The 26,708-nt window shown below is 51.5% G+C and overlaps 1 protein-coding gene and 1 long non-coding RNA gene across 18 annotated transcripts in view; one reads left to right on the top strand and one right to left on the bottom strand.

The window, feature by feature from the left end:
• Positions 1 to 409: 409 nt before the first annotated feature.
• PHC2 (polyhomeotic homolog 2) overlaps positions 410 to 26,708 on the bottom strand; it is a 111,209-nt gene continuing 84,910 nt past the window's right edge. For 11 of the 17 annotated variants that reach the window (XM_084963772.1, XM_084963770.1, XM_021095847.2 and 8 more), the window contains 6 exons: positions 10,905 to 11,107; positions 9,065 to 9,194; positions 8,088 to 8,202; positions 6,866 to 7,007; positions 5,523 to 5,799; positions 410 to 1,849 (listed from right to left, as the gene is read on the bottom strand). In XM_084963772.1, coding sequence (XP_084819898.1) covers positions 1,695 to 1,849; positions 5,523 to 5,799; positions 6,866 to 7,007; positions 8,088 to 8,202; positions 9,065 to 9,194; positions 10,905 to 11,107 — 1,022 coding nt within the window. In that variant the 3' untranslated portion in view covers positions 410 to 1,694. The remainder of the gene's footprint in view (positions 1,850 to 5,522; positions 5,800 to 6,865; positions 7,008 to 8,087; positions 8,203 to 9,064; positions 9,195 to 10,904; positions 11,108 to 26,708) is intronic. The other 6 variants (XR_014807440.1, XR_014807439.1, XR_014807442.1 and 3 more) reach the window with 1 other exon arrangement.
• LOC146402659 (uncharacterized) lies at positions 16,989 to 20,335 on the top strand. Its single transcript, XR_014807445.1, has 3 exons — positions 16,989 to 17,166; positions 17,852 to 17,980; positions 18,279 to 20,335. It is a non-coding gene; the product is annotated as an uncharacterized LOC146402659 (long non-coding RNA).

Genomic DNA, 26,708 nt, shown 5'->3' on the forward strand with positions numbered 1-26,708 from the left:
CTGAAGCCATCATAAGGGCAATTCTGGACATGGAGCTCCACCAACCAAAGGTGTCTGCTGGCGGAGGGAAGGGTCTGGGTTCGGCCCCACGTGTGCCAGACATCCCTGGCCCAACAGCGTCACGTCTCCCCAGGGGCAGTGGTGGGCAAGGGGGGCTCAGGGTTGAAGGCTTGGAGTAGGGCCCTCCCACTCCAAGGGACACCCATGTGAAGAGCAGAGGCGGTATCTGTTTTTCTCGCGTGAACTGGGGCTAAGGGCACCTGCCAATGACCCGGCCGGCCAAGCACGGAGCATGTGCTGTCCGGTTAGGGTGGTGGTCCCCTTTGTACCCACCCCGCTCCTTACAGGTGAAGAGCAGCCACTGAGGACCAGAGAGAGGCATCCCCAGGGGAGAAAGGCACAGAAAGAACAGATTTTATGGATTTATTTTTAAAAAACAAAAACAAAAGGTTAAAAAAGTCCTTCATTTCCAACCCTGCCTGGGGGTGTGAGTGGGGGAATAGAACAAGCTGAGAAGGGGGCCCAGCCTCCCCCTTCCCTCCCTCGAGGAGAGCCCCACTCTCCCCAGGAGCCTGCAGAGGACAGGGCAAGTCAGAGGCAGGCCCTCGCCCTTCCTGCCCCACCTCCTCCTCCACGACAGCTCACACTGCTGCCAGCAAGTTCCAGAGGCAAAGAAGTGTGCGAGTGGAGGCCGAAGGCTGCCTTCTTCACCTCAGCGGTCACTCCAGCACTTCTGCCCTCGGGCCTTCGATGGGCCCCCCCACTGGGCTCCCGAGGCGGGCGGGCAGGCGGACAAGGAGGCTCGGCTCGGCCCGGCCCACTAGCAGCTTCCTTAATGCCGTCTGTGATACAGCAGGGCAGTCAGGGGACGTCACAGTGCAGGGAAGGGGCTCCGGAGAGACCTCGACCTCCGGAGAGGAAACCCTCCTGACCCCGTGGCTTTCTGATCTCGCCTCTCTGCACTGAGGCTGCCCGTCTTTCCTATTCCCCATCCTGAGGCTGAGTGGAGTCCAGGACAAAGCACTAAGTGGCTGTTTGCTACAAAACACCTGGAGATGCCAGAGGGTGGCTCTCGGCCTGTCTGTCAGTCCAGGCTCCCACACAGTTACACAGTCACACACACAGCGTTAAGGCGTCTGTGCCAGCAGGCGTGGCCAAACTGGGCCCAGCTTCTCTCTCTCCACCTGCAGAGGGTGAAGGGGGAGAACCCTTCTGGCTGCTTGAGAAACAGGCTGAAGTGGGAGAAGCTGGCAACGGAAGAGTTAGCCAGGCCTGGAGAAAAAAGTGGGAGGAAGGCAGGCAAGGGCTTCCGAGGCCTTTGATCCCGGCCTGCCCTTGGAAGTGACCCAACTCAGGTTGGGAGCCCTGACCATAAGCCCCCTGGAAAATGGGGGACGGAGGGAGGGGAAGAGAGCGGGGCTAGAGTAGTGGGACTTCGGAGGAAGCCAGTGCTATCAGTATTTACAAGCATAAAGCCCCATCTGCTACGCCGCCTACCTCTCTGCCCCTCCCACGGAAAGAAAGGCCCCTGAGAGCCATCGAGGAGGTGCTGAGACCTCCTCCCCAGCCATGCCCCACGGGGAGGGCCCCTTCCCTCGACCGGCCCTGTTTCTGGGCCCCCAGGAGTGTCCAAAGCTGGCTCTGCTCAGTCGGGAGGAGGAGCCCCGGCCTGCCCGCCACTGGCGCGGCCAGCCCTAGGAGTCCTTGAGCATGCTGATGCGCGCGTAGATCTTGAGGGCGGGCCCCAGCTTGATATTCATGGCACTCATCAGGTGGTCCTCCTTGAGCAGCAGCAGAGCTTGCCCGTCGATCTCCTGGGCGCGGAATTCCTCTGCTATCTCCTGGCAGCCTGAGGAGAGGCCACCAAAGACCGTGTCAATGAGAGCGATGGGCAGTCACTGCCCTTCAGACGCATCCTCTCACCTGATCCTCACGACCACACCCCCGGGAAGGTGTTGCTGTTGTTTCAGCTCAAGAGAGGCTGAGTGCCTCGCAAGGAGGCCGTGCCCCTTCTTCACGTGGGTGCTCCTTCATGCCCCCTCAGTGAACCGGGCTGACCCTGGGAGAGTCATATGGTGTCGTGGAGGCTAGATCTCGAAGGGCACAGCAGCTTCCCCTTGGTCTCTGGAGTAAGCCACCACCGTGTCGTGAGGACACTCAAGCAGCCCTCAGGGGAGGCCTGCCTGGGGAGGAACTGGGACCTCTGCTCTCAGCCAGCGGCTGCCCGAGGGGGCACCTTGGAGGGGGTGCAGCTCCCCGCCGTCAGGGAACTGCAGCTCTTGTTGCCATCTGACTGAGGCCTGGTAAGACTCCGAGCCAGAACTGCCCAGCTAAGCCCCTTCACAGTCTAACCCCCAGCGCTCCAGATGAGAAGGGATTATTTATTTGGCCACGAGGCTTGGCTACCCTGCTTCACAGCAGCAGGTAACCCCTGCAGAGTCTGGCATCTGGCTTGGAGGGGGGGTCTTGGGGGGGGGTGCTGTAACCATGCCCTAACAGTGCACAGTCGGGGGTGTGGCCTTGGAGCTGGAAGGACTTGGAGGAGAGTGTCAGGGAACGTTCAAGGTGCTGTGAGAAACTGAGTAGAAGGCTGATGGCCTTTGAGGACACGGCTGGGGAGGCTTAAGGGAAAGCAAGGAAACCATTACTGGAAACTGGATGGAACTTGATCCTTGCTATGAAATAGAAAATTTAGTAGCACTGTTGCTGGTGGTAATCTGCGAAGCCAAGCCACCCCGTGTGCCGAGTGCCCTAGCTAGGAGGCCTCAGAACGCTGCAGGTCCTGCCTGGCTTCCTACTGCAGAAAAATGTGAGGACGAGGTGGAGGAACGCTATGTAACAGGAAGGAGCTTGGATGGGCTGGTTTGGAAAATCCCCAGCCTCTCCAGGAGGTGAATGATGCTAAAACTAAGAAATGGTTTCTAGGCAAAGCCCAATCCAGGACAGTCAAGAAAGCACGGTCTAAAGCTGAAACTCAGGGGGTGACTTACATCTTTTATTGTAACCTCAGAGAGCCTGAAGCTGCAGCTTCAGAGATCTGTTGCATCAGAAGGCTCTCGCAGGACCTGATGGGTGTGCCTCACAGAGCCTTTCCATGCAACAGCCTGCTTCTAAGATCGTTAAGGGCACTGCCTCAGCTTCAGGAGAAGCCTAGTGTAGGGAAGGGCTTGGGGACCTTTTTGCGTATGGGTTTTGTCTAATGGACCGGACCCGAACTGGATTCATAAAAAGCCCACAAAGACTTTAAGAGAACCATCTGGAAGAAACACTGCTCACTTGGACTGAAAGGGTCAGAAGGTAATACAAAAGAAAGGCAGCAAGAAGTAGGCTGAGAAAACAACCCCACTGAAAACAGGCTGCTTTTCACAGGAGAGAAAAGGTGACTCGGAGGGAAAGAGAATCACTGCAGGCTTTGAGTCCTATCAAGGAAATGCCAGCAGGTGCCCTGATATGGATCAGAGACTCCTGCAACCTCCCATGTCGTCCCTTTTTTTTTTTTTTTTTTAATTTATTTTTAAAATGTTTTATCTTTTTAGGGCCCTGCCTGTGGCATAGGGAGGTTCCCTGGCTAGGGGTGGAATCAGAGCTGCAGCTACAGGCCTACACTGCAGCCACAGCAACGTGGGATCTGAGCCGCGTCTGGGCAACACATCTGGCTTTGCGGCAATGCCAGATCCCCAATCCACTGAGCAAACCAGGGAGCAAACCCACGTCCTCATGGATACTAGTCGGGTTCTGAACCCACTGAGTCACAACAGGAACTTCGTGTGTAGCCCCTTCTTGAATGGGGCATCCTGAATGGGCATGTCTAAGTGGTTAGCCTGTGCCTGTCCCACCAGATCCTGGGTTTGTGGCAGGACATGGATAACCTGTTCCTTGTCCTCAGGTCTTTGGATTGAGAGGAATCACACGTGAGGATCTGGGCCCAGGGAGCCTCATCTGTGCTTGAACCTGAGTTAGGTGCCAAGATGCTGGACCTCAAACCACTGCTGTAATGGGATGAGACTCGCGGGGCCTTGGGTAGGGGTGAGGGTGTTCTGCAGGAGGGAGGAACATGAATCATCGGGGTGAACGAGGTAACCAGCCTCCGAACAGCTCCCAATCATCCCTGCTTCCCTTTCATGCCTTCACGAGTCCCTCACAATGAATGAGGTTGTCCTGTGTGATCAATAAGCTATGGCTGATGTGACAACATGTGACTGCTGAGGCTAGATCATAATGGGCACAGCGGTGGCTTCCACCTTGCTCTCTTGGATCACCCCTTGTGGGCACAAGTGGCTGCTGTAAGAACACTCAAGCAGGAGCTGGTTCAGAAACGACCCACGTGGAGAGGAACTGAGGCCTCTTGCAACAGCCACACCCTCCTTGGGAATCACGTGAGTGGGGCTCCTTGGCAGAGGATCACACAGCCCCGGTTGAGTTTTCAGACGGCCTGAGTCTTGGCGGACATTTTCATCACAGCCTCGAAAGCGTCTCTGAGGCAGAACGGCCGGCTGAACCACTCCCGAATTTCTTACCCACAGTACCTGTGCACTATCAAATTTGGGGGATGAAGCAAGAGATAACCACTACCCTGGGTTAAGTGGCAGAGCCAGGGTCTGTGTAAGCAGGAAGTCTACTCTTTTCTTTCTTTCTTTTTTTTTTTTTTGCTTTTTTAGGGCTGCACCTGAGATATATGGAGGTTCCCAGTCTAGGGGTCGAATTGGAGCTGCAGCTACCAGCCTACAGCAATGCAGGATCTGAACCATATCTGCAACCTACCCCACAGCTCACAGCAATGCTGGATCCTTAACCCACTGAGTGAGGCCAAGGGTCAAACCCACATCCTCAGGGATACTAGCTGGATTAGTTTCCTCTGAGCCACGATGGGAACTCCCGCAAGTCTGTGCTTGATGACTACACCCCACTTCGGTCTCCTGTGGTCGCCATCAATACCTGACCTGTTCAGCGACTGGTGAGACTGGCAGAAGAAAACGGTAGAGAAGCTCTGGGGACTCACTGAAAGCAGGTGTGCAGATGTGAGGTTTGTCCCTAGATCCAGCCCTCGAGCTGTCCCACACTGCACGGCCGGGTTACACGCAGCCACCAGCCACCTCACATGCATGCATGTCTTCCTGTCTCTACTCAGGGTATTCCTGAGGCAAGCCCTCCATCGGGCACAGGCCTGTGTGCCTGCTGACATTCAGGTGATGTTTCCTTCACTTGATGTTCTCCTTGACAGATCTCCTGGGCTCCCGCCTGACGCCCCTCCCAACCCGCCCCGGAGACACACAGGTTTGGTCACAGCATCATCCTCCATGCAGGCTCCTACCTGGGCCTGTAAATATGTCAATTACAGCCCCAGAATAGTATTTAGAGTCTGTCTGTACTAGAATTCGAGCTCTTACAGGCAGGCACCTCTTCCCGCTCATCTCTGCACCCCTGGTTCCGAACCCGAGTCCCTCACGGAACTTCCTCATCCCTCCCAGTGGCCCCCTCATCCCGAGCTGCTCCAGGCGGGCATGGACCCCCAAGGGCCCTACCTGGCAGGGAGCGGATGAACTCATAGACGTCTTCCACGTTCCATTTGGTGGGCTCACTTGGCAGGAAGTGGTGTCCCATGCCCACGAGGTCCCGCATGTGCATGTCCGGGAGCTCCAGGTCCCGCTGGCCTTGTCGCCGGCGGGAGGTGGACGAGCTGGCTGAGATGGGTGACAAGGGTTCCTCGTAGCTTGAGTTATCTGAGCAACGGCTGGAGTCCTCCTGGCTGTGTGTTAGCTGCAGGGCAGCAGTGACGGAAAGGGGTACAGTGCCTGCTGGCTGAGAGCAGAGAGAAACCGTTTTCCTCAGGACGGGGGAGAAACCGCCCTAAGCACAGTGTGGGCAAAGGCAGCTAGCGTCTCCCTTTCCCACACTATGTGTGCCTCAACGCAGCTCTGCATTCCTAGATCAAAAAGCATCTTCTGTGATGTCCCCTCGCTGAGCCTAAGCAGAGTTACTCCTGGTACTGGACTATATAATGCACTGTACTGCAACAATCTGATTATATATCTGTTTTTTTTTCTTCTAGATGTGGGTTTTGGGGGGTTTTTTTGGCTGCGCTAGTGGCACGGGGCCAGGGATCAAACCCATGCCACAGCAGCGACAATGCTGGATCCTTAACCTGCTGAGCCACCAGGGAACTCCCCAGGTAGGGGGTTTTTAAGCAGGGCTCTATGGGTTTGGGGGATGGTCTGGGAATCCCCTGAAAGAGCATGTAAAAGGTGTGCATGTGCACTTTGGAACCCACCCAACTTTCATCAGATGCTTAAAGAGTGTTTATGACCAAAACAGTAACAGTAAACTGCAAATACACGTAAGGTCAGAGGCGTAATACTACGCTGTGAGCTCCTTTAGTACAGCTTAGAGCTTTAGTGCCTAACAAGGTTTTTGGCATAAAGCCAGTGCCAAAACATATGAACAAATGCCCATGTTCCTGGCAGAGGCTTCCAGGGACTCAGCGCTCTAATGTTCCGAGGCAACAAGGCGGGGCAGGAAGGGGTGCCCGCCTCCTTCTCGCCTAAGCCCTCCACCGAAGACAGGAGCTGAGAGCCTGTCTCTCTGCAGGGCCAGGTGGGGGAGCCCCACTACCACAGCCCCAGGAGTCAAGGATGGAGGCAGACTGGAAGAAAAGGGTGAAGTCGGGACAAGGTCACGGACAAGAGCAAGTTAAGCATCCATAGGTCTAAATAAAGGGACCTATAGAGAGACAAGGGGGAGGCTGGATCTGGCCGGCGAGAGATGAGACCACGATGGAGCACTGACTCCCGAAGTGTCTGGCTCCCGTCAGGACGGGAGGTCATGAGAACTCGAGAGAATGAGCTGCAGGCTCTGCCAGCCTTCTCACCTGCTTCTTGGTATCCTTGGTAAGTGTTGGCAGACTGGTTTTGCTGGCCCGACGGCGGTTGTGGGTCGTGGCTCCTGCCTTCTGCAACTTGCTCCGGTCCGAGTGGAAAAGGCCCACCCGTTTGGTGCATCCCACGTTGTACCTGCCAGAGTCCGGGCAACAAGGGGAGTCAGGGCAGCCGCAGGGCAAAGGGGCCCCAGGAAGAGTTAAGAGCAGCCAAGGCAGTGGGCAAAATCGGAGTCCGTCTCCTCGTTCTGCTCCTAAGCCCATCACTTATTACTGGCCATGTGAATTGGGGCAAGTCACTCTACCCCTGAGCCTGCTTCCCTGTCTGGAGCTGGGGGTGAGACCACCCCGCCTCTTTCTTTAACTGGTCGGCGATGACACGAGCTAATGTACGCCAAGTGCTGCCACAACAACTTGGGTCATGGCGAGAACTCAGGGCTGCTTGTGTCACACAGGTACTGTGTACTCTACTCTACATGTTACCTGTGCCTAGAAACTAGTGTCCACTGTCCTGATGGAGAGGAGCTTGGCAAAGCATCACAAAGGTGCCAAGAGGACCTCCGGCACAGCCAGAGGGGGGAGGGCTGGGGACAGCCTTACTCTCGCTGGTCTGCAGGGCATCTCTGCCTGGGGGCCTAGAGGGTTCTCCTGGGGGAGCTTGCAGCCTCTTCTGCCTTGGCACAAAGACCACCCAGGGCACAGCGTCAGGCAAGTCTAAATCCCCAGCCTGAGGACTTGAGGCATAGTTACTTCTCCGCTGAGCCTCAGTTTCCTAACGTGTCTGAAGAGCACAAGAGCAGCACCTGCCTCGCAGTGACACTTTAAAGCTTAGATGGCATGAAGCATATCGGCCCCCAGGAGAGCCTGTGCACGGCAGCCTGCAAATAAACAACACTGGTGTTCCCAGCAATCCTTTATCTTCTAGGCTGGGCGAAAGCTCACAAAGGGAACATCTCTGGGCAAAACGTCTGGGGGAGGCTTAGGTAAACCCTAAGGAAAGGGGAGCTGCCAAGGACAGTGCTGGGGACACAGGAGACCAGCCAAGCGAAATGCCACTTCTTTCCCTTGGACTCCAAGCCGCTTGCTCTGATCTGCCTGTGGGAGTTCTCTGGCGCATGAGTGACCTTCCAGGTGGAGGAAACAGGGAGCTGGGTATCAAGGTGCAGCCCTGAGCAAAGGGAAGGGGCTGGGCCCCGCAGCGGGCTGGGGCGCTTACCTTTTTGCACAAGCCATGGAACAGAAGCGCTTGGAACGCTTGAATTTGTAGGCAAAGTCCACCCGGCCACAGAGCTCACACTTGAGTTTGAGGGGAGTACCCTCCTCTTTGGATTCTGACAAGCATGAAAATCGGTAAGTGTGGAGAAGGAGCAACAGGACTGCCCACAGCCCCACCCGGGGCCTCTCTGCTCTGTCCTGCCTGTCCCCCACGCCCCAGAGCCGTGCCCAGCTGCAGTGGCAGCAGCTCAGAGAATGCCAAGCTGCTTTCATCACTGCTTTTGGAAGGGGTACGGTTTTGCCCCTGGAAAGTAGCCCAGGGTGTCCAAAGATGGCTCCCGGATACGTGACAGTTTTTCATTTTAGAGACAACACATGGATGGGGAAGAACTGGCACCCCTGTTTATGGCCTTGGAAGACAGCAGGAGGCTCAGAGGAATACCTGATGCTGTCACCGCTGGTATGGAACTACCCCACCCTCCGTGAGGCATCGAGCTGGCTGCCAGCCTGGCTAACAGAGCCCGGGGGGTTCTGTAGCCTAGGCAGGCACCACGCCCGCCTCCTTTGAGTCAGTGGCTCATGTGGCAAGTGCAGCCCTTGCCTGGCCACCACTGTGCCTCCGAGCTGGCCCCCGTCCGGAGGATAGGCTCCTGAGGCAGTGGAGGAAGCACACGAGCTGCCTGGGGCTGCTCCTGCAGGCCTACAACTCACCAGCACTTAGACAGGAAAAGCCACTCATAGAATTCCAGGGCTGGAGGAGGGGCAGGGGATAAACAGTTCCCCCCGGGGCAGGGATTCTTGCTCATGTTCTAGGGACAAGGCTGAGCAGGCACTGGGGGAAACGTCTGGTCAACTGACATGTTCACACTCTCCCTGGCTCTGAGCCCGTCTGCACACACCAAGAAAGGTGGCTGAAGCCCCGCCAACATCCTGTTCCGCCCCGCCAGAAGCCCTAGCATCCAGAGTCTGAGACGCTACCTTGCAGATAGGGCTCCTCCATCTCCGAGTCAGTGGTGGTGGTATGGTCCTGCTGTGGAAGCTTCTCAGGCAAGAACCCCTGTGCATACTTCTTCTTGAGATTCCCCACCAGCAGGGACGAGCGTCCCACCTAGAGGACAAGGTGACATGGAGGCCATGAGGGTCAGGTGGTTTCCTTGCTAACCAGCCTCATCAAAATTACACGTATAAAGCACCCAGAACAGATGCTGGCCTCTGCACCCGCACCCCCCAAAGCACACCACGCTGAAGGCCTGTTTCGCAGTTTAGTCTATGAGGCCAGATGCCAATGGCCACTAAAATATGGGGACGGAAATGGCTTCAACCCAGGACCAGTGGATGGCTGGGGGGGGGGGGGGGGTCAGGAGAATACCTCCTGTCCCAAGTGTCTAAGAGGCAGAGGTGGAGGCAGAGATCGGGTTCCCCACACCACTGGAACAAGGGCCAGGCCTAGCGCTCCCATGTCACTGGGCAGGAACACAGCCGAGGCTGTGTGTGAGTGTGCGTGAGCCAGAGACTCATCCTTTCTGGATGTCTTACTGCTCTCTCCCTTACCGCTGCCCCACCTGAGCCAGAGGGACAGGCAGCCACAGAAAAGAGGAGGAAAACGCGGACGCTGGGCCACACGGGAAGGCAAAGGCCTTTGGTGATGCCAGGACCTTGGACTGGCTGAGTCCCTCTCTGGTTCACTCCTTTTGCTGCCTTTTGGTCAGGCAGCCTGGGGGCCGGATTACTAGCCATTCTGCCCCCGCCCTGTGAGACCAGCTGGGTTCTGGTATTTCTCCGGGAGACCAAGGCAAGGACCCAGTCCCATGAGGGAACGGATGTGACAGGGCTAGAGCTACTTAGAGCTACGGTGCTCCGGGATTCCTCTACCACTTTGTCACAGGCCTTGACCAACCTCCAGAGGGAAAGAGGACAAGAATCTATCTTGGCATTTTTGTCTCTTGGCATTTGGGAAGGGCAGCCCACCCATCTCCGTTAATCAAGCTTAGAGACTTCGGCTGACCATTCAGCCGACTCCTGGATCTAAAGAATGCACAAGAGACAGAAGGCGTCCCATGAAGACGCTGTGTCTCCAAGAGCTGGTTCCCTCTCTCACGAGAGAGGGTGGCGGGCGCCTGGCTCTGGGCTCCTCCCTCCCACAGAGCAGGCCACCTGCCTCCCCAATCCACACTGTGTGCCGTCAGCTCCAGGCGCTGTGCTCTGAGAAACTGTCCTCTTGCCTCTTCTCCACCTGCCCCTGGCCTTATGCTCTAACTGGGGAAACCTGATGAAGGGCCCCTTAATCTCCTTCACTCTGCTTTCAAGGCTCTGTCCCCAGAAAAGAAGCTTCAGGCTCGAACTCTGTTCTGTGGTCTTCTTTTCAGATAGATCATGAGATGTCTCCTCTACACATGTGCCTTTTGCTCTCTAACGGGCCACGGTGTTGCCGTTTGGGGGTTTTGGCATTAAAACCCGAAAGAGGTCTCATCTCCCAAAGTCCATCATCCTGCACCAAATGCCCCATTGTGAACGCCCTTCCAACCAAGGGGGTTGCACTTCACCAGGCAGGGACACAGCTGAGTCTGGGTGGAAACTTCTAACCAAGGGTCCTGCCAACTAGTCTTAGTCACTGATCCCTTCTGGACCTTAGGGAGCCACTCAATCCTACAAAGAAAAAGGCTCTGATATTCCTTTGGGGGAAAGTTAGCAAGGGAAGAGCAAAATTTTCACATATTCAGAAATTTCACATGGAAATGTAAAAATATTCTAAGACACATCCAAAATATACTTATTTAAAAAAAAAAAAAAAAAAGAGGGGAAAAGAAGTAGTCCGTACCGGGAAAGGCTCCGCCCCCTCCTGGATCACAAACCCTTCGATAACATGCGTCAGGATTTGGGGTTTCACAATGGCCTGTGGTGGTTTATTCTCACCATTCTGGGGGGCAGTGCCGGTGATGCTGGAGGCAGAGTTTCCGTTCCCTGAGGTCATGCCGGGGCTGCTGAGGTCGGTCAGTGCATGAACAATGCCCTGCCCTGTCTCTGTACAAGGGAAGCAGGAAAACACAAGCAGGGGAGGTCAGCACCAGGTCCAGGCCAGCAGAAGGACAGCAGGGACTCCATAGCACCCGGCTTCCTCCCGGAGCCAAATGGCAAGGCAAAACCAGCAGTCCCCTCCCTCCCTCAAGGACTCGTTCAAAAGTGGTGCAGTTTCAACAGACACACCATCAAGTGTGACTACAGTCTGCTCTGCAGCAATGCAGCTCGATGGCCAGCGGTGTTTCTTAATTTCCCCAACTATGCTAGGAGTAGTTCCAACACTTTAAATAGGCAAGGATGCTGTCTTTGAGGAGTTAAGACCTTGGTCAATGTTGACCTGGACAAACAAGTTAACAGCCGCTCAAGAGAGACAATATATTCAACATGGTATCTAAAAGCAGGATGAAAAGCTGAGCTAGGCATAAGGCTTGGGGTGTGATGGGGCCTGGGAGAGAGAGGTTGAATGAACCTTCTCCGAGGTTCCTCAGGGAAGGGGTAGATGCCAAGCAGGCTGGGAAAGGTCAAAGTATGGAACCTCAAGGAAACCCCACTCCATCGGCTGCCTATGCGGAGACTGATTTTCTGGGCTCACTGCGTTAAGACGCGCGTGTCCACTTCTCCACCAAGGAAGCCACCAGGCAGAGCGGAGGTTTTCTACGCTGCTTCTCCAGGTCTTATGCTCCCAATCAAACCACTCGTTCGTTCAGTTCTCAGCTCAAGAGCCAGTGAGTTCCAGCCAACCAGATTCCTCCCCCTACAGACAGCCTCGCCTAAGTTCTCCTCTCCGTGGGCCTGCCAGTTTTCCTCTGAGAGGCCTACCAGGGCGCTTCAAACAGTGTGATGAGGTGCTTCTAGGCACCCACACCACCAGGGACCTCCTCTTCCCCACTTCAAACAGTACCTCTCATTTGGTGCTTCACTGTTTTATAAGCAAGTTTTATCTCCTCATTTTGGTAACTCCCCCACCACCCCTGCCCAGGGCCCTTCTCTACCACCAACTGTGTGAGCTGGGGCTGCCTTTCACCTGGAACTTCCTAAAAAAGAAAAAAAGAAAAAGCCATTTCTTTACTGCAACAAGGCTCCTGACAGTAAGCCTAACCCAAGGTGTGTATAAGTGTTACACATTTAAAAAACGATTTCAGTATATTTATTAGTTAGGCAATTTTTGCACGAAATTTTTATGAAGATGCTCTTCTCTCATGTTAAAGATCTAAGATACATACCACAGAACAGGAATTCACAATGCTTAGTTACATAGCATGGGGCAATACAAATAAATTCATTTTATAAAATGTTTATAATTGGTTCATTTTCTTGCTAGTAGTTTTTGTGTGCAATAAACTGAGATAAATCTTTTTTTTTGGATTAAAAAAAAGAGTTGGCCATGACATATGCTTTAGCACTGAGACCTCTATAATTTAACTGTAATACATTTCAGAGCTAAGCAGGAGTCACCTAAGGGGTGTGATTAATGAGATTTTTTAAAAACTAATTTTTGGGGGTATTTGCATTGTGGCTTAGTAGGTTAAGGACCTGACCTTGTCTCTCTGAGGATGCGGATTCAATCCCTGGCCTCCCTTGGTAGGTTAAGGATCCATCATTGCTGTAGTGTAGGTTGCAGATGCAGCTTGGATCTGGTGTTGCCGTGGCTGTGGCACAGGCCAGCAGCTGTAGCTCCAATTTGAACCCTGGCCTGAACCTCCATATGCTGCAGGTGTGGCCATAAAAAGAAAAAAGATAAAAATTAAATTCAAAATAAAAAATATTAAAAAATTAATCGGGGGGGGGGCAGAGAACGAAAGTCATACCAGCAAGTTACAAAAATTGATTTCAGTGTTTACAGTCATTTGAAATTTCTTTTCCTTTTTGGCCATGCCCACAACATACAGAAGTTCCTGGTCAGAGATGAAACCTGTACCACAGCAGTGACCCAAGGAACTGCAATGACAATGCTGGATCTTCAGCCCACTGTGCCACAAGGAAACTGTGAAAAAATTTTTTTGACAGTTTTGACTTTTCTATAGGGATAAAAAACTCTTGGAATTTTTTTCTTCTTTTTACCCCCCACACCTGTGGCATATGGAGGTTCCCAGGCTAGGGGTCTAATTGGAGCTGCAGCTGCAGCCTATGCCAGAGCCACAGCAATGCAGAAGCTGAGCCATGTCTGCAACCTACACTGCAGCTTGTGGCAACACCGGATCCTTAACCCACTGATGGAGGCCAGGGATGGAACCCGCATCCTCACAGACACTATGTCCCTGCTGAGCCACAATGGGAACTCTGCAATCAATCTTTCTAAATTGTAAAGGTTTGGGAACTGGAAAAAAAAACCTTTCCTTAACATTCTACGTATAAGAAGGATAGTGGTAATTACACAATCAATCATATTATGTTTCTTTGCTTTTAAATTTTAAATACTTAAGTCTGTATTTACATAATTGCATTTTCTCTGCTTTTATTTTAAAATATTTTCAAAATGCACAAAGAGAAATCCACATTTTATTTGAAGCTATAAATACACGTTGTTAAAGTAGAAAGCTTGCTATGTAAGTTAAAATTCTATTTTTAGATGATGGCCATCTAATTAAAGCCTAGGAAAATACTCCCTGGTTTCTCTAAATACAGATTACAGAATCATAAGATTCCCAACGCTGGGCCCTTCTCTATGACAGCCCCACCCAGTGATCTGCTGGCATCCATTGGAAGACTGTGAGTGACAAAGGAACTCACTATCTCTGAAGGAGTCTGCTCCCACCTTGGGCACTTTAATTAATAAGTTCTTGCTTACAATGAGCCAAAAACCTATCTTCTGTTAATTTCTGCCCGCTTATCCTGGTTCTAATCATATTCACATAAGGGGCAAAAACACAGGCTTAGAGACTGGCCTCTATCCCTCAAGTGCATTAGGGGCAGTCCTATCTGTCTCTGAGCCTCACTTTCTCCAGCTATAAAATAAGGACCACAGTTAAGACCTACCCTATGGTGTCACCATGAGGACTAAGTGAAATGAAGAGCAGTGCAGTGCCAGCACACTGGGAAAGGCTCCAGAAGCACTCCTGGTGTCCTGAAGGATGTCACTCAGGACCCCAGTATATGTTCTCTCCTCCCGGCCCCACTTCTTCTGCTCCTTCAACTATTTCTTACCTAAAATGCTCTGAGTTCATCATCACCTTAGGTCTTTTAAAGCTGGTACTTAGTCCATACGAACATAATGTATCAAGTGGATTGATTTGAGAGATCCAGTTGGTAAGATTTTTGCTTTGTTTTGTTTCTCTTGAATGCAACTGCATTCCTCACTGAGAGCACAGATGGAAGGAAATGAGTGACTCCCCTGTTTTAGTCTATAATCCTTCTATGGAATTAATTCGTCCTCCTCTCAATTCTGGGATCACACTCGCCTCCCGCTTTTCACTGATATTTATCCCCAAACAGCTTGATACCTTGGCTCCTTCTTTGGGATCTTGTTGGAGTTCTCCTTGCCCCCTGCCCTCTTCTCTCAGATCTATGCCACTAATGTACGCTGCCAGACAAGGCGGTAGCTCTTGAGGTCAGATTCTTTCCTCATGCCAAATACAGTAGCAGAGACATTCAACAGCGCCAAGGCTACAGAGCCAATGCCTAACTCTGGGACGCAAAGACTTTTTTTTGGACTCTAAAGTTTTTTTGGGAATCTTAAGGGTTTTTTTTTTTTTTTTAAGAAGATCTTATAAAAAAGCAAGAGAACAAACTAATAAACCCTTTTACCACAACATTAGAAACGACCACTCTCCATTATAACTCTGGGGCAGGTGACAGGGGAGACAGAATCCAAGGCATGGAAACCCTGTACAAAGGTGTGCAGATGTTCTGTTCGGCAGTTGTCTTGCAGGCCAACACCTCATCATCTGCTTCAGTAACAAAGGAGTTTGGGCTACTTCTGGAATGACCAAACAGGATCTTGCCACCTGCCAAGCTCACAACACTAAGATTAATTTAATCTGCTTCCCGCTCTCCCAGACTGCTTCGCGCCTGCTTAGGGGAAAGCAGCTTAAACTTGCAGAAACCTGCCCTGCTGGCCCCGAGGGCGAAAAGACAGAGACAAAGAAATACTCTATCTTTGGAATTCTTCTTCACACAGTTCCCCTGACGGGTGAGGGCTGCTGGGATTCTCACAGGTCTCAAATGCCTTCACACAGCGTTCAGGCACCTGGATCTGAAAGGTGGAGGCCAGGACACCCTGAGTAGGAGCAGCCCTGGGAGGGAAGGAAAGCCAGGCTTCAGTGGCGGGGCGGGAGGGTAGAATCTAGCCTTTAATTGAAGCTGACTACAATGGGCTAGGTATTCAGATCCGAATGAACAAAGCAGTGTGCTCTGGGGGAGTCAATACCTAATATATGCCTCAACATCTATGCTGCTTCTCCACTAGGGGCTCATAGGCTCAGGTAGAAACAGCCCTTCTAGGGATGGGAGAAAACAGAAAGGGACCCCCCCTCATCCCAAGCGGCCCCATTTGTGAAATTATCTGCTATGGGGCTGATCTCCTCCACTAGGCAAAGCAGGTGTCTTTAGGCAGGGCTGTATCTTCGGGGGTTAACCCAGTGTCCAAGGTCTGGCAGCCGTTTAATGGCTGCTGAACTGGGGTGTGTGGAACCCGTGGTCTCCGCCTTCACGGTTGCCCAAAGAGTACAGATCTCTGCACGCTTTCAACAGCAACTTGTCACCAGCCGAGGTTTGTAAATCATTTTCTGAAGTGATAATGACTGCCAGCGGCTGGGCTGGTGCCTGCCTCCCAGAGTGGCATTTCTGAGTACCTGGCTATAAAGAAGAGTAAGAGCTACTCCTTAGCACATTTCTTCTTGTTAGAGCAGGGACTTCTTCAGTAGAAGGGAGATACAGCCTTACATTGACCCCAAAGACTGGAGCTCCGGATTCCCGGGCCCCTTTGAAATATTAATGCTGGCTTTGGGCATTCAGAAAGGCATGCCGGCCTTTAGAGGCGGAGGCTGGAGGCTGCTCTAAAAACAGCCCTGTGCCCAGGGCCTGGAGGTAGGTGTCCAGACAGGCTGAGCTCTCCTGCCCGCTGAGGACAGAGGTCAGGCTGGCCCCAGCTATGCACCATCTGGGCCACTTCAGAACCAGTTATGACACTCTTTACAAGCACAGATAAGACAAAAATCACCAGTGATGCTGAAATACAGTTCAGTACTAACATTTATTGGAGGTATTTCAGATGACCTGGCTGTTCATTCTAGATGCCCTTAAAACAAGAAGCCTTGAAGACCTGACCTCAGAGGAAATGGAGGCCAAGCAAAGCCCCTCCTCCCCTTGGCTTGGCCAGTGGCTACTTCTACTTTCTCTAGACCTAAGGAGAAAGGAGTATTTTTTTAATTTATTTATTTATTTATTTATTTATTTGCCTTTTTTCCCCCCTAGGGCCGCTCCCGCGGCATATGGAGATTCCCAGGCTAGGGGTCCAATCAGAGCCGTAGCCACCAGCCTACACCAGAGCCACAGCAACGCAGGATCCGAGCCGTGTCTGCGACCTACACCACAGCTCACGGCAACGCTGGATCGTTAACCCACTGAGCAAGGCCAGGGATCGAACCTGCAACCTCATGGTTCCTAGTCGGATGCATTAACCACTGTGCCACGACGGGAACTCCGAAAGGAGTATTTTAATTCACAAGACTTCTAGCGACCCTTGCGTGGCAGTAGCAGAACTGAGACAGAGCTAATGAAGTTAATAAAGGATTTAAGGAAGCAGAGTAGGTGATAACATGGCTCATTTGCTTGTAGCAAATTCTGCTCGACAAATGGCAAAACAAGGGCGCTTATACAACACAGAACGTTCTCTCCAGGCCCCTGGCTCTGAAGTCCTGCTTGCTGTGCCTGAGCTTAGCAGGACAGTCATGTGGCCAGGAGGGCTGACAGCAGGATTCGTAAACAACTGCTTGCTCTTGACAGACCCTGAATGGAGCACCTGCACAGGGACGCCCCGGGCAGCCGCATCCCAGGCCACATCCCAGGCTGAGAGCAGCTGACGCAGAGCCCATCGCACCTGGCAGCAGGCGCTGCGCAGCACGGTGAGCTGAGGGCCCAGCCCTCTGGAGAGGCTGCGGCCACTTGTTATAACCTCATTAGTTTTATTTTGGCCCCTGAAGAAATCAGTGCCACTGTGAGTGAGGGAAGCAAGCCATCTCATGTAAGCACCAATCTGCTGAGAGATGGAGGGGGGCGAGAGAAAGCAGGGGGTGGGGAGGTGGGGTGGAGAGCAGGGAGAGAGGCGGAAGGAGGAATGGCACTCTATCTGGGACCCTGACAGAGTCTGAGTCAATTAAAGAGATTCACCTTGTTAACAACCGTCTTTAAAATGCAGATATACAGCTATGGCCATTCACATCTTGCTGTGACTTGCTGGACTCAGAGAGGCAGATGGCAGTCCTCCAAGTTCAGGGACAGAAGGTTTGGAGGGAGGGGTGGGGGGTGGAGAGTGGACATTTTGGATCAAGGGCACTAGAGCACAGAGGACTGGACTCAGAAGGGCCCAGGGTCGAACATCTTAATTTTCCATAGGAAGAAAAGGGTGCATAGTTAAAAGTGTGCATTTTAGAATCAAGGCAAGAGTGGATGCCTTGAAACTCCCTTCTAAAACACGCACTAAAGGAGCTCTGATGGGAAAAATAGCCCCTTCCCACCCTGCTTCCCCTGAAAACCAGAAGGCCGGAGGCACCAAGGCCAAATGTTTCTAACTTTTGCAATTCTGCTAAGGTCCGAGCTGTCAGACGCACAAGAAGTCCTGGCCTCCAGGACACACAGCAGCCTGTGGCTCTCTCACACAGATGCCATCTCCATCTTGCCCCGCAAACACCTCTGCTCTCAAGGGCATCTCCGGAGAGGGTAAGAAAGGGCTGTGACATGAGGGTCCCTTTGGGGCACTCTGCTGAGTCACAGGTGGGCAAGGCCCTGGGTCCATACCCGGTGCCTGCAGAGGAGCTGGCGGGCACAATGAAAGGGAGGCTGGGCCAGGTGGCTCCAGACAGGCCTCAGAGTCACTCGGAGTGACCTTGCTGAGTCTAGGTTAAGAGGATTGGAGAGCAGACAGGCTTCCAGGGTCTCAAGCATCTGGGTCTGTTAGGGAGGGCTCCCCCTCCCCCGTGGCTATTACCATACAGCTGACTCTCATGCTGTCTCTCAGGACACAGGCAGAGAGAGCGGCCCTTCTGACTCACCCACAGTCCCCAGCGAAAGTGTACATAAGCTGAATTGTAAACAGCTGAATGCTCTCCAAGCGGCCACCCCCAGCTCTGGAGGAAGAAATCAATGGAGCGAACAGCCGCCCTGCCCGCGTGGCTCCGGCCGCTGGGAGCTGGGAGGCTGGGGGGGGAAGGGATTTCCAACAGCTGCGGGCACTGCTTCCCGGCCCACCGTGGGCCGAGGACCTGGTCACTCGAGACCCCAGCACCTGCGGCCCGGTCACTGTGTGATAGCTCACTCCGACTGTGGGAGCCACGGAGACTTCGAAAAGAGATCTACGCGCTGGAGCCAGGCCCACGATAACCAGTGCCAAGGTCGAGGGCTCCCAGATATCCCGACGTCACAGTTCTCCAGCAGACGCTACGGGAGAGGCTCCCCACTAGACACGAAGATGGCAGGAGAGAGGACGAATGCTAGAGCGGCAAGAGCACTGGCTCTTGGGCAGACCTGGTTCCACCATGGATTACCTGTGCAGCTGCAAGCACACGTACCTGCTGTGCAGCTTAGTTTCTCTATTCATAAAAATGATGATCACGTGGCCCATCTGGCAGGGGTACAGTGAATATTAGAGTTTGCACATGTAAAATGTCTGGCACACATTTAGAAGCTATGCTACAGAGCAGTTAAGACTTTGGGATCAGAAGGACCCTATGCTTTAATACTAGTTTGATTTTCCAGGCAAGTTACTCTAGGCCTCAGTTTCCTTATCTGTAAAACGGGGTTCTTATCTCTGTCTCATATGGCTGTGGTAAGGATTAAATAAGATAATTCAGGTAACACAGTAGAAGAGGCCTGCCATGGCCACTGAAGGGTTCACATCACTGAGACTTCAGAGGTTAGAAAACTGCTCTAGTCTCACTCCCACTAAGTCTGGCCTCTTCCAGCCTCAGAGCAGAGCTGTTCTTTCACTGGCCCAAACTCATGTATCACTCATGTTCCTCAGATGCTCTGGTCAAACTCGAGAGCATCCTGTCCTTGAACTCCTGAGGTCAGGCTTTGGGAAGAAATCTTACTTCCACCTTGACGATGACTGCAGCACAAGGGAAACGCAGCTGCCCTTCAGGGCAGATCACGCATCTCAATTCACCTTCAACAGTCACTCATCCAAAGGAAGAGACAACTGTCAGATTCCCTTCCCATTCATTTCTTTTATAGAGTCCTAGGGTATCACACAGAAAAACCCCAGGAACCAGACAAGAGAACTTAGGAAAAAAAAATAAAGATCCACTTTTCCCAGTGGTTCTTGTAATGCCAGGAGGTGGTTTAACCTAGGAAAAGAAATGGGTTTAAAGGGCTGAAAACGAAATCATGGAAGATGGATTTCTAGCAGTTAAAAAAAAACCTAGACGTTTAGAAAACTCCCTAATTATCTCCAGGCTGTTAACAAGGAAAGGCCACCATTTTACCTGATATGATGCCCTATTTATTTACCAACTGCAGTAGCATAATATTCTTAGATAAATTGGGGGGCGGGGAGAGAAAGAGCCTGAGCGCTCTAGAGAAAGCTAAGCCTCTGTTGCTTTGTCCATATAATAAGACATATAATACTTATCATGATAATTTCTGCTCTTAGAATACACAGTCCCCTTTCTTCAGTAACCGCTGTCTCCAATCACCCTACTTTGCTGTCAATCAGCTGATAGAAGAGATTCATACTGATTACTGGAGGCATGAGAATGTGGACTTAATTGATTAAAAAAAAAAAAACAAAAAAAAACCAGGAGTTCCATCGTGGCGCAGTGGTTAATGAATCTAACTAGGAACCATGAAGTTGCAGGTTCGGTCCCTGCCCTTGCTCAGTGGGTTAACAATCTGGTGTTGCCGTGAGCTGTGGTGTAGGTTGCAGACTTGGCTCAGATCCTGCGTTGCTGTGGCTCTGGCGTAGGCTGGTGGCTACGGCTCCGATTAGACCCCTAGCCTGGGAACCTCCATATGCCGTGGGAGTGGCCCAAGAAATAGCAAAAAGACAAAAAAAATAAAAATAAAAATAAAAAAACATATTTGATTCACATTAAAACTGTTTTAATTTAAAGTATCATTTGCTTTGTTTAAAAATATCTTGGAGTTCCCGTCGTGGCACAGCGAAAACAAATCCAACTAGGAACTGTGGAGTTGCTGGTTCGATCCCCGGCCTCACTCAGGGGGTTAAGGATCCAGCATTGCCATGAGCTGTGGTGTAGGTGGCAGACGCAGCTCAGATCTGACATTGCTGTGGCTGTGGCGTATGCTGGCAGCTGTTGCTCCGATTAGACCCCTAGCCTGGGAACCTCCATATGCTGCGGCGGGTGTGGCCCTAAAAAAAAAAAAAGCAATAAATAAATGTCTTAACATAGTGTGGATTTCAGCCACATATGGATGGTCTGAAATATGCTAAAGATATCAGTAACTAGGGATAATTATACAGTATTGGAGACATAATAGCCATGCAACTAGAGCTTCAAAAATAACTCCTAGCAGTCATGAACTCTCATTTTCTTGCCAACAGTCTCACTATCAGCATCAGGCCTGCTCCTTCTAATTTACTGGTCCAGAGTTTGGTTATGACATGGCATCTCATAGTTAGCACTTCTTAAGAGAAGCTGTGAGCTAAGAAGAAAATCATTGAATAAACCTTTTTTTTAAAGAAAGTCATAATAGCAAACTGGAACTCTCTTCAGCATCTGGATCAACCTCAGAACACTGGCAATCCCTATTTAATAGCAATCATTTCTTTGACAGACATAGAAAGAATGTTCTCTTTCGGGCTTATCTAAACTAAAAACATCATTTGGGAATCTAAAGAATCGGAATCACCACCTATAAAGTTTATTACGCTGGCCTAGATGGTCTTACAATGAATCATGCAGCAATAACTTATCATTTAAATTATATGCTATGTTCCTTACTATATTTTTATCTTCAAAAAGTAACCGTTCTTGGAGCTCCTGTCATGGCTCAGCGGTTAACGAACCCGACGAGCATCCATGAGGACGCAGGTTTGATCCCTGGCCTCGCTCAGTGGGTTAAGGATCTGGCGTCGCTGTGAGATGTGGTGTAGGTCAAAGACACGGCTTGGATCTGGTGTTGCTGTGGCTGGCGGCTACAGCTCCAATTTGACCCCTAGCCTGGGAACCTCAACATGCCAAGGGTATGGCCCTAAAAGGACAAAAAGACAAAAAAAAAGTAGTCATTCTTGATTGCACAACTCTTATTTTTTTTGGCCGTTCCCACATCACGTGGAGTTCCCAGGCTGGAGATTGAATCTGAGCAGTACCTGCCACCTATGCCATAGCTGTGGTAACACTGGATCCTTAACCCACTGTGCTGGGCCAGGGATTGAACCCTTATTACCACAGAGACAATGCTGTATCCTTAACCCAGGGCACCACAGTGGGAGCCCCAACAACTCTTGAATAACTATAAAATAGGCCATTTCTTGACCATGTCAATTACACTCTACTTTTGTTACTGAGGGGGGAAAAAGCCCAGAATCTCTAAGTCTGTTGTCTTGGATAAACAAATGGTTGACTATTTTCCTAACAAATGTCATACAGCTAAATTAAAGATGGTTTTGCTTCTTAGTTTCTTTGCAAGTATCAAATCAGCGTTCTGATGCAGCTAAATTCAAACTGAAATATTTAAGCAAGTCAATGCTTAAAATGAAGCCTGCATCTATTTGAACTGTCAATAAGCAATTCAAGTTATTTTCAATAGGCCCACTTTACACAATTTTAACAGAACACATATTCAGAGTCTTTTAAGCCAGTGACTCACATTGTAGTTTAAACCATGCCATAAAAGCACTGAAAACGTAAATCTGTGTCTGTTCATACCTCTACCTTGAAGGGTAGTTCAGCTTTGATTTCCATCAGAGACAAGGTGCTAAGTCACTGCAGAGAGAGTCACTTCTGTTCCTGGTACAAAGGCCTCATGAGAGAAGATTGCATAAGGCAGTCAGGCCTCATCCTGCTTTTCCACGGGGGTGGAAAACACAAAAGCATCTCTACAGTCACTTTTGTGAGATTCCTCCCGACCACAGAAAATCATCATCTTCATCTTCCAGTTGCAAAACGGCACCAAAAAAAGGGACTAAAAGAGAAACTACACTTTTATGAAGGTTCTTTAGTCTCATTTCCCTACTCTCATCTCTCTATTTTTGCAGGAGAGAATCTTTTTCAGGACAGGACCAAATGTGTCTGGAGAGTAAATGGCATTGTACAGCTAGGAGAACTTTAATATAACCTTGGACTGACCAAGAGGGAAAAAACAAAACAAAAAAAACCCTCAGTGAATGTCACACTAACATGGAGCAGCATTGCTGGACCTGGAGCCACCATCCTGTCCTATTCCCTAGGTTTTTCAATTTAAATTTTATGGTGGCTTACTGATCCATGCCAGCTGAAAGAGAAGAACTTTGACAGAAAGGGGGGGTACTTTAGTCGGCAAATGGTTACCAAATGCCTAGCATGAGGCCTGCAGCCCAAAGGAGGACAGGGACTTAGAGGAAGAGTCTAAGGGGCTCAAGGTATCCTCTTCACACATTGGAAACAGGAAAAAAAAGATAAAAGGACATTCACCAATTCAGGTCAAAGTTCTTAATTCCAAGATGGTAATCATTTCCCCCCCTGAAAACAAGAAAACTTAGGGAGGGGACAGCCAATGTAAGAGCATGCAAGACCAGAGGTAACAACAATTCAATTTTATAAAATCACATCTATTTATTCCTCTTAGTTTATTCTCTCTCCTGCTGAAAGATCCAAGGGATCCAAAGTATCTGAGACAGGAAATGAGTAAGGCAGGAAAAAGGATGTGGTCTGAAAAAAAGTGGATTCTGGGCCTGAGCCAGAACAAGTCCCAGGCACAGGGTCATAGATGGGGGAAGGGGTCTTGGTGGCAGGAAGAGAAGTCTAGGGTCAATCAGCTTCGATGAGAAAGTCAGTGACAGAGGAGGTATGTCTGGAGAAGCAGAACACTACCTTCCTAAAAGGTTATCCTCCACTGAAATGCAGAGGAACGATGGCTGGAGAGACCTACAGCCAGGACAATCACTGCTGGGACAGAAGGAAGAAGAGCTAGAGTTTCTTCCTTACTTTGAAGGGAGTGGAAATAATATACAGTGAGTGCATGTGACAAAGGTAAATGAGAAATTGAGCCAGAACCTGGAAGAGAAGTGGAAAGGGCCGGGAGGTGAATACATGACGAAATACCAACATTCATTAAGTAGCCATGTGCCACTTACCAATAAGACAACAGCTTAAAAAAAAAAAAAAAAAAAAGACGGTGGGGGCGGGGAGAAGGGGATGAAAACAGGAGCAACTGCTCACGAAAATGCAGTTGGACAAATGAGAAACCAACTCAAGAACAACAGAAAAAGACGAAGGAACCACCTCCTTTCTCAAGATTAACGCTGGAGAAAAAAGGCATCTATTCTTCCCTGTCTGTGCGGACAAGCCTGGAAACAGACCTTGGGTGGGCTGAGAGACAGAGCTCACAAGATGAGTGCCTGGAAAGGGCAGGTGCCACACGAGCACCACTACCCATCTGCTGGGGCCTCTGTGAGACAAGCCAGCCCTTGTGAAGGAGCCAAGCCAGAACCTCTGGTTCCCGCCTTGCAGGGACTGGAGCTTGGGTGCAGAAACAGTGGGAAACACATTTGTGTGTATGAGTGATTCAAAAGTACGGCTCTTTCCAAATACACAGCCAGGTGTTGGGGGGCCTGGTGGGAAAACCACTTTTATATTCTCCACAGTGCCTAGGACGCTGCTTCACATGAAGCTGAAGCCTAGTGAAGGTGTGTGAAATCTGAGCGGAACCCAAACCATTTAGCTGTACGGATATCTTAAGATCCAAGATGGCATCTCTGGCCCTGTAACCAACACAGTCAGTCTCTTTCTTTCTATTCTAGAGTTAAAATGATATGAAACCCAACATTCTTTGTGACCTAAACCTAAGCCCTAATCAATAGACACTGCCACAGGTCTGAGGCTCTGTACTGGAATAAAAAATGGGAAGGGGAAGGGGACTGATATATGGGAGCAAGAAGGAAGTTCCTTGACTCTTCAGCCTGCCATTTTCAGACTCATCTAGAAATCCTAGCCGTTCCAACATTTGGGTTGACTCAGGAGGGGAGGAAAAATCCCAGGTGAATGATAATTGGATTACCCAGTTATGCCCCAGAGCCAAAAGGCTGGAAAAGGCCAGGACAGCAGGGTCTGTATGGTTAAAATGATATTATTTTCTAAACCAAAAATCGAGACATGCGGCTGAGAGACAATGAGGTGGAATATTTTAAACTGGGGTTGTCCTAGAAAAATCCGGGACATATAGTGGATTTAGGTCGGTAGCTTATTTCACAACAAGGGATCCTCTGGGTGCAAGGGGCTTAAAGATCTAGGATGGGAGCTATCTGAGGGGAGAGCTGTCACTGATTTGTTAAGCAGGAAAAGGAAAAGAGTGTGTCTGCAGACAGCACAGGAAGAAGGTCAACATTCTAAGTACGGAGCAGGAAGGAAAGGAAAGTTGATCAGAACTGAAAGTATGTCAGTGAAATCTGTTCAGGTCTCAAATGCGGCCTTGTGGGAGGGATGGTGAGGGTATCCCTGGCACAAACTGGTATCCAACAAACAATACAGGAGTCGGGGGCTAGAGGTTCACATTGCAGGTTCACCATCGGTTTGCACCGTGACCTTGGGCAAATTATTTCCCTCTCTGTGGACTACACTGTAACAGAGAATCTCACAAATCCCGATTTTAATGTAAAGAATCAACAATACAATATGCCTTCATTCGGCATGGGAAGGAGAGAAACACTTCTAAAAATGGAAGAGAAGACACAGAGCAGCCTGTCCCTTTCCATCCAATTAAAAACCTCGTGAGACTGAACTAGATTAAAAACAAAACTCTCCGATGAAGCCCCAGGCCCTCTAAGAGAGGCAGTCAGTCCCCTACCCAGAGAGTACAGCGGATGCCAGCAGCCTTGCCCCTAAACGGACCGTCCATCCCTGGCAGAGCGCAGTCCCGGAGGATAGAAGCGGAGGTGGGGTGTGCGGGGGCTCGGGGTAGCGACGGGGACACACGGAAGCGTTCGGCACGCCGAAGGTGACACAGCGGCTGCCGGGGGAGTGAGGGGCAAGCAGGGTCTCCAACGACGGAGGGAGGCGCAGGGCACCTCCCTGGCGCCGAGAGGGCGAGAGTCGCGGGCTGGCACGGCCTGGCAGCCGAGTAGGCCCAGGCCGGGAGTGGCACCAGAGGGCGGTGCCCGGTGTCCAGTGCGGCGAGCGGGCGCCGCGGTATCCCTCCTGGCGAGAACCCCTCCCCCGCCACGGGCACTGACCTGTCCAGGGCCCGGCTGGGCCTGGCCGGGCGGGGCCTACGGAGCCCCTCGGCCGGGCGCCGCCTCGCGCGGGGTCCCGGGCCCGGGCGGGCCGCCTCCTCTCCGCCGGGAGCCTCCGAGCCGGGGCCCGGGGCTGCCGCGGCGCATCCGACCGCACGGGCCGAGCCGGCGTCCACAAAGGGCGGCAGGGGCGCGAGGCCGGGGTAGGGGCGCGGGCGGCGGCCGGATTGCGCGCGCGCGGCGGGCGCTCGAGGGCTGCAGCCGCCGCGGAGACAATGCAGCGCGTCCCGGCAGGGCTCCCGCGGCCGCCTCCGCCGGGGGCGGGGCGAGGCGCGGGGCGGGGCCTGGAGGCGCGGGGCGGGGCCTCCGGGAGGCGGGGAGGCGGGGCGCCGGCGCGGAAGCCGGGCCGCGCGCTTCCTTTGTGCTGTCGCGCCGGCCCCGCCCCGCGCCCTCCCGAGGCGCTACGAGGCGGGCGGCTGGTTAGGGACGTCAGGCTTTGGTTTAGAGAGGCGAGCGTCACGCCACGCCGCAGTTTGCCTTCGCCTGGTGAAAATTCCCCAGTGCGGTGGTGGACTGTGACTCCCGCCTCGGCCAAGTCGAAGGCAGGAAGAATAACGACTAGCAGTAATTGAGTGCTTAATATGTCAAGCCCTACATGTGCGCACTCAGCTCTCACTTAGTGTTTACAATAACCCCACAAGTAGTCATTATCCTCCCCAGTGGGAACTGAGGATCAGAGAGGTTAAGTAATGACCAAAGTGACCCAGTTACACCTCCATAAACGGGGATAATGCCTGCTCTTTAGGCTTACTGTGAAGGTTAACTGAGGGCATTATACAAATTGCCTGCAGTGCCTGGCACACAGTCGGAGCCCAATAAATGTAACTTTTCTTCCTAAACCACACTAGTTTAAAGTGAACTGTCCTAGGGAAGCACATTCATTCAGTAGGTGTGCTGGAGCCTGCAAGACTCCCAAGTCACTACCTTCCTCCCACCCCAGCTTTATGCTGAATGCGTGACTTCTATCTCCAACATATTCTTACCTTTCTTTACCTTTCA

The sequence above is a fragment of the Sus scrofa genome, chromosome 6 (assembly GCF_054392235.1).
Source record: "Sus scrofa isolate SSC_HxYL_T2T_F1_AM1 chromosome 6, Sscrofa_HxYL_maternal_Yorkshire_Landrace_v2.0, whole genome shotgun sequence".
NCBI lineage: Eukaryota > Metazoa > Chordata > Mammalia > Artiodactyla > Suidae > Sus > Sus scrofa.